At 59.7% G+C, this 7,197-nt stretch overlaps 2 protein-coding genes across 2 annotated transcripts in view; both read left to right on the plus strand.

Moving 5' to 3' along the window:
- The first annotated feature begins 285 nt into the window (after positions 1 to 285).
- Positions 286 to 2,627, plus strand: DUSP2 (dual specificity phosphatase 2). The gene is made up of 4 exons (XM_027128975.1): positions 286 to 804; positions 892 to 1,004; positions 1,455 to 1,674; positions 1,792 to 2,627. Exons 1-4 carry the CDS (start codon positions 417 to 419, stop codon positions 2,004 to 2,006), a joined length of 936 nt encoding a protein of 311 aa, XP_026984776.1. The 5' UTR covers positions 286 to 416; the 3' UTR covers positions 2,007 to 2,627.
- Positions 2,628 to 6,132: 3,505 nt separating this feature from the next.
- ASTL (astacin like metalloendopeptidase) overlaps positions 6,133 to 7,197 on the plus strand; it is a 15,219-nt gene continuing 14,154 nt past the window's right edge. Inside the window, exons 1-2 of the mRNA XM_027128631.1 lie at positions 6,133 to 6,184; positions 6,879 to 7,004. Of these exons, the coding sequence (XP_026984432.1) occupies positions 6,133 to 6,184; positions 6,879 to 7,004 (178 nt within the window). The remainder of the gene's footprint in view (positions 6,185 to 6,878; positions 7,005 to 7,197) is intronic.

The following is a 7,197-nucleotide window of genomic DNA, read 5'->3' on the forward strand; positions in this document are numbered from 1 at the left end:
GTGCCCGAGGACCAAGCGGCGCGAAGCAGGTCCAGGGGTGAGGGCACTCAGTAAGAGTCCGGGGGCGCAAAGGCGGGAGGGGGTCGTTTGGGCAAACACCTTCCCTTCGGAGCTGGTGCCCGGCTTCCTCTCCCAGTGCACCCCCTCCCCCAAACCGGTCCCAGCCACGGGCCCGCCCAGCCTGCGCCCCGCGTGAGGCCGCGGGGGCGGCGCCGGCGCCTTCCTGCTTTGCCCATGTATGGTGACCCGGGAGGCCGTCCTACGGCTACTTAAGCCCTAGCGCTGGAGAGGGCGCCCGGAACAGACGGTTCGGGTAGCGCGGCCGCCGCGGGAGTCCGGAGCGTTCGCGGGGAGAGGGGGAAGGAGAGGAAGAGGTGCGGGAATAGGGGAGAGGAGGCTGCCCGGGGCCGGCAGACATGGGGCTGGAGGCGGCGCAAGAGTTGGACTGCACGGCGCTGGGCGCGCTGCTGCGGGAGCCGCGGGAGGCTGAGCGCACGCTGCTGCTCGACTGTCGCCCCTTCCTGGCCTTCTGCCGCCGCCACGTGCGCGCCGCGCGGCCCGTGCCCTGGAACGCGCTGCTGCGGCGCCGCGCGCGCGGCGCCCCCGCCGTCGCCCTCGCCTGCCTGCTGCCTGACCGCGCGCTGCGGACGCGCCTGGCCCGCGGGGAGCTGGCGCGGGCCGTGGTGCTGGACGAGGGCAGCGCCTCGGTGGCAGAGATCCAGCCCGACGGCCCGGCCCACGCGCTGCTTGCCGCGCTGCTGCACGAGACCGACGCCGGACCCACCGCCGTGTGCTTCCTGCCGGGTAAGCGCCGGCCTGCCCTCGTCCCCCGTCCCGTCCCCGACCCGCGCCGGGCCCTCCCGGCTAACCGTGTCTTGGTCCTCCTTGCAGGAGGCTTCGACAGCTTTCAAGCCTGCTGCCCCGATCTGTGCTCTGAGTCCCCCGGCCCCGCGATGCCACCCGAAAGCAGCCGCTCCGACCCCAGGGTTCCCTCGTATGACCAGGTGAGTTGAGATCAGGGCTCCTTGTCAGTGTCATGCAGGGTAGGCGCCTCTGGGGAAAGAGTCTGCCATTTGTGGATGTAAGAGTCTGTCCATGTCCACGGTCACCTAAGGGTGTGTGTGTGTGTGTGTGTGTGTGTTTCCGCCCACAAATGGGAGCACACCTTTGTGTGTGCCTGGTGCGCATTGCTGGTGTGCATCTCTGTGAGTCTGCGTAAGTCCTGTGAGCAGCAAAATTTGGGGGTTTGAGGGGAATGTGTGTATCTTTGTGTGTGTATCTCCGTATATCCCCTTGGGTCCTCCTGGTATTCCGGAGTCTGATCCTTAGACAGGGATCCCTGGCTAAGAGCTCCTCTTGCCTGGGCCAGTCTGCCCTGTCTCTGTCCCGCTGGTGTTCAAGCCCTTCAGGCTTGGACTGAGACCTCACCACTGTCCCTCCCCCTTCCCGTGCAGGGTGGCCCTGTGGAGATCTTGCCCTACCTGTACCTGGGCAGCTGCAGCCACTCGTCGGACCTGCAGGGGCTGCAGGCTTGCGGCATCACAGCCGTCCTCAACGTCTCAGCCAGTTGCCCCAACCACTTTGAGGGCCTGTTGCGCTACAAGAGCATCCCGGTGGAGGACAGCCAGATGGTGGAGATCAGCGCCTGGTTCCAGGAGGCCATTGGCTTCATTGGTAAGAGGCGGGCCTCAGCCCCAGGACCTGTTGGAGCTCCAGGGGAAGGGGCTGGGGCACCTGTCTCCTTCCCTGCCCACCTTCCTGTCTGACCCCCCTCTCCCATTTCCCTTGCAGACTCGGTGAAGAACAGCGGAGGCCGGGTGCTGGTGCACTGCCAGGCGGGCATCTCGCGCTCCGCCACCATCTGCCTGGCGTACCTGATACAGAGCCACCGCGTGAGGCTGGACGAGGCCTTCGACTTTGTTAAGCAACGCCGGGGAGTCATCTCCCCCAACTTCGGTTTCATGGGGCAGCTGCTGCAGTTTGAGACTCAGGTGCTCTGTCACTGAGGCTGGGTCCCACCATGCTCGCTCCCCCAGGGCAGAGGCACACAGAGCTGCCTGATTCCTGGGGACAGTGGGGGCCCCAGTTCCCCACTGTCCCCCTCCCCTCAGGGAGATCTGCCCCTTCCTTGGAGTTCAGAAAGCCCCCAGGTGGGCACGCTGGGTGCAGGGATGCTGGACTTTCTCACCTGGTGCTCTTCTGCTGGGGGTTTGAGGGCCGGCCCTCATTCCTCATTCCGGAAGGAGGATGGAGGGCGTGTCTGCTTCCGTCCTCCCCTGTCCTCTGACAGAAACCAACTGGACTCTACACCCACGACTCCCGCTGGTCCTATCACCATGTTGGAGCCCTTGGCAGCCGAGGGCTCTAAGGAACAAGCTGTGACAACCAGGAGCCCTGTGTGGCGCTCGGGGAAGGGATGCGGTGCTGTGTCTGGACCTCTCGCTTGCGTGTGTACGTGAGCGTTTCACGCCTGTGTTGGCGCTGGAAAGTTATTTGTGTTCAACTGACATTTAACACTCCCTCCCCCACTTCCTCCCAGCCCCGTGGGCGGGGGTGGGAAACTTAGCACTTTATATTTATACAGAACATTGAGGATGTGTCAATAAAATATTGTTTTGTTTAAGAAACAACTTCTCAAGTGTCTGATCTCAAGTCAGTGCCTGGGGAAGTGCTCAAAAGCTGTTTCTTTTCTCTTTTTGATAAGTTTATTTATTTATTTATTTTTGGCTGCGTTGGGTCTTCGTTGCTGCGCGCGGGCTTTCTCTAGTTGCGGTGAGCGGGGGCTACTCTTTGTTGTGGTGTGCGGGCTTCTCATTGCGGTGGCTTCTCTTGTTGAAGAGCATGGGCTCTAGTCGTGCGGGCTTCAGCAGTTGTGCCGCACGGGCTTAGCTGTTCCGCAGCATGTGGGATCCTCCTGGACCAGGGCTCGAACCCGTGTCCCCTACATTGGCAGGCGGATTCCTAACCACTGTGCCACCAGGGAAGTCCCCCAAAGCTGTTTCTTAATCAGACCTTCCCTTCCCTCGTGTGGTGGGGTCTGGGAAATGGAAGGAGGAAGGTGCAGGGGTGACCTCACCGCGCAGCCCAGTCCTCCCTGTGCTGGTGTCCTTTCCTAGGCAGCCTTCTGTCTCCAGAGCTGAAAGTGATGGTTTCTGGGAGGCTGGCTCCAGCCTTATTCCAGTTAACATCTTTGGTCCTGTGGGGGAGAAGACTGTGTTTACCATTCAGAGCTGGACTCGGCACTGCCCTGGTCAGACCCCACTTCCTTTTTGGAACATGTGGATGGATGTGTGTGCGTGTGCGTGTGTGTGCGTGTGCGTGTGCGTGTGTGTGTGCAGCCACATGTGTGGCTCTTCCTCTGGGCGTGGGTGTCTATTCTTGGCCTGCACACACCTGTGTGTCCCAGATGTTCCTACATGCCTGCATGTCTGCGTGTGCCTGTGCGTGTGGCTTCCCTGGGCTGTGTGTAACGTGCGCCCACGTTGGGGCAGTGCAGCCTGTCACCTCTTCTCCCACACCTCCGGGCTGGGTCCCCAGGCCTCAGAATGCCTTTCCCTGCCGGGGGTCATGGCAACCCCTGATCCAGAGCTCCTTCCTGTCCCCAGAAAGCATGTGGCCTGGTGTCTGGTATGGAGGACAGGTCACCTGGGATGGGCTTAGTCGTTTTTCACACCCATCAACTACCACGTCTTCACTGAACATTGGTTACGTGGCCAGCGTGGACCGCCGATGAGACATGGGCCCAGCCTGAGCCAGAAGTGGAGGGTGCTGGAAAGGGGGTGCTGTGATTTGCCCGAGAGCAGGGGGTGCTGAGGCCCTTGAGGACAGCTCAGCGTGGGCAGGTCCTGCATCAGCCTCCACTCGGATGCTCCAGCCACTCGGAGTGTCATCTGGCTAACTCTGTTTTGTCCTTCCAAACTCGGTGCAGGCGTCCCCCCTGCAGAATGGCGACTGTTGCTGCGGGTGTTCTGAGCGCCTTGCAGGGCGCGCCTTAGGAGGGCAGTGTAGTTTGACAGTCAGGGGGCCTGTCTTGCTTTGCCTCTCTGTGTCTTAGTTTCCTTGTCTGTAAAATGGGGTTTTGTCATTAGCTCCCACCTCTTAGGGTGGTGTTGAGGGTTACTCCAGTCAATCCAGGTAAAGGCTTAGCCCAGGAAATGTTAGTTACTGAAGGTCCGAGAAGCGAAGGTTTTCAGGTGTGTGGTTGCCTGGACGCTGGTGAGGGCAGGGCCCGTGGTCTGCTTGGCCCTGTGCCCAGAGTCTGGCAGGTGCCCACTCCACAGGGCCTAACGAGGGACAAAGCCTGCCCACTGTGCCTCGTTCCCTCTACTCTGGGGGTGTGTGAGGTGCTCCCTGGCGGGGACTGAGCAGAGCTAGGGGTTGTTATCAGGGCTTCTGCAGGCCCTGAGTGGGTCTGTTTGGACCTGTCCACAAGGCCCACACCCAGCTCGGGGAGGGTGGGGGGCCTCTGGGGCCCTGAGTTATCGGAGCCTTCCCGCGTCCCAGCTACTTCTCACACGAAACAGGACTGGTGGCTGAGGCCGCTGTCCATGGCCCCTCACCCCTGCCTCATTGCATCCTGTCTCCACCCCACCATACTGCACCCTCCCCTCTCCGTGTTTTTAAGTTAGCCTTTCAAACAAACTGCGTTTCTTTCCCTTCCTCCCTTCCTTTTAAATTTATTTATTAACATTTTAAAAATTGTGGTAAAAAAGATGTAACAAAATGTACCATTTTTAAGTGTGCACTTCAATAACGTTAAGCGTGTTCACTCACATTATCGTGAAACAGATCTCCAGAACTTTTCCATCTTGCAGAATTGAAACTGTACCCGTTAGACAACAACTCCCCGTTTCCCCCTCCTTCAGCTCCTGGCAACCACTGCTCCACCATCTGCCTCTGAATCTGACTTCTCCAGATACCCCATGTAAATGGACTCCTACACCATTTGTCCGGTTGTGACTGGCTTGTTTCACCGAGCACAACGCCCTCAAGACCAACGGGCTTTCTTAACCACGAATCTGTTTCTCTACCTGGGCAGGGTGACTATGATTGTTTACCGAGCACTCATCTGAAGCAGTCAGCTCTGTCCATCCCTACAAATGTTCACACCCTGCCTGGGCAGCTGGGCCACCTGTCTTCATCACGTTCTCCCCATGATTCTGACCCCTACCTTTTGAGAAACAGTGGATTCCAGCCAGGGCAAGACGCCGAGCGACCTCAGCTCTGTCATTTCCCTTCACTGGACGTTGGTGGGGAGGGTGTCCCCAAATCCTTCAACTCCAGGATTTAAATCCAGGGGGGCCCTTGGTGACCAGGCTCCGAAGATGGGCCTTCTGAGAGGCCAAGGGGTACGGAGGAGGGGGAATATGGGTAAGGAGCTTTAATTCCTGCACCTGGGAAATGGGGCGAAAATGCCGATTTTGTAAGGCTGTTGTGGGAGGGACAGGGGTAGCACCCATGTGAGGGTCTAGGTACCCAGAAGTTCCACTTTTCCACAAGGCAGGCTCCTCTGGGGGTGCTGGTTGTCCCTGGTGTTCAGTTTGTGGGTTTCACTGCTCCCGGTTCTTGTGATTGTCTACTGTTCTGTGTGTACTACAATAAAAGCTTATAAAAACGTAGTGAGTTTTTCCTCCTTCCACAGTCAGACTGGGGGCGCCTCAGGGTCTCAGGTAGTCTTCCCCACATCTGAGCACAGGGCAGGGGCAGGAAAGGGGTCTCCCCAGGTTTGAGGATGAGGTTCCACCCAGCACTGCCGTCTCTCACTTTTCTGCGACGTTTCTCTGCCCCCTGGTGGTGGGAGGGGACCTGAGAAGAGATACACCCCCAAGTGGGACCCCCCCTACCCACAGCGTGCCTAGCGCGTGGCTTCTCCCCACCCTCTCGCCCACTTCAGCCGAGCCGGGAAGGATCTGACCAGGATCCAGAAGCCTCGGGCCTGGGCTGGGAGGGGAAGCGCAGGCAGCAGAGGGCGGGGCTGCAGGTGGGGTTGATTGGGATGGGCTGCAGGTGAGGGCTGGAAAAGCTGCTATTTAAGGGGGGGGCGTTGACCATAGTTTGTAATTAGGCTGCCTCATCTCGTGGGAATTGGTGCTCCTGCTAGCTGAGGGGCCAGAGCGGCCCAGCTCCGGCAGCATGAGCATAGGAGGCCTCTGGCCATGGGTGCTGGCTCTGCTCTCTTTGCCCGGTAAGTGGGTTGCCTCGCCCTACTGCCCCCGTCGTTTTGGTTCTAGCCTGCGGAGTCCTGGGGGCAGCCAGAGGGTGTGGCTGGAGCCCGCAAGGGATGGGAATTGATCTGCATGGGTCAGAGAATGGGCTTCCAGGGATGTTCCTAGAAGCCAGCTCCTGGGGGGCCGGGGAGGACCTCCGGAGGACACTGGGAGCAGAGGGCCTGCCTGGCAGGAGGAGTGACGCTCCAGGCGTTCGTGCTCTGCTGGCCACGCCAGGCTTGCCCAGGCTGAGCCCGTTTCCAGACCCCTGGGCTGACGAGGGGGGCAGGGGGCAGGGTCTGAGGCTAGCCCGCACCCAGCTGTCAGCGTTGGAGACTGAGGTCTGTCCCCATCTTCCTCTCTCTTGCTGCCTCCCCTGCCTCATACACACCCAGACACTTGGAGCCTGGGGCTGCCTTTTGAAGTCCAGTCTCGGTCCCGCTAAGGGAGCTCCTTCCTCAAAGTTGTCCAGGCTTCAGCAGCAGGTGGGGCTGACAGGGGAGGCCAGGCGGGCTCCCAGGACTCCCTCCTGGAGACCTATCTTTGTGAAGGGCCTGGGTCTTGCCGTCTGACACCCCACTCCCACCCTACCCCACCCCATGTCCTGTCATCCTGTGTCACCACTGGGGGCACTCTGGCCATCGTGCATATGTACCTGTGTGTCTGGGCCAGGTTTCATCCTAGGAGTGCCCTCGGTCTCTCGCTGCCCAGGAGTCTGTGGGACCAGATTCTCAGAAGACCTCACCCCCGAGGGGACCCAGACGTCTTGGGATAAGGACATCCCTGCAATTAACCAAGGTGAGGGCACTGTGTCTTCTCTTGGGGTTTGGGGTATGAAGTTGTCCATGTGGCGCGTGAAAACTGTGCTGAATGCTCAGAGAGCAGAAGCAGCTGGGAGGAAACGTGCCAGCTTTCTTAGTGGGTCTTGCAGAGTAATGGTTCCACGGGCAACTTCTTTTTTTTTTTTCTGAATTTTATTTATTTTTTACAC

This window comes from Aethalodelphis obliquidens, unplaced genomic scaffold (genome assembly GCF_003676395.1).
Source record: "Aethalodelphis obliquidens isolate GAN/ISIS:26980383/991018 unplaced genomic scaffold, ASM367639v1 scaffold35, whole genome shotgun sequence".
Classification (NCBI taxonomy): Eukaryota; Metazoa; Chordata; class Mammalia; order Artiodactyla; family Delphinidae; genus Aethalodelphis; species Aethalodelphis obliquidens.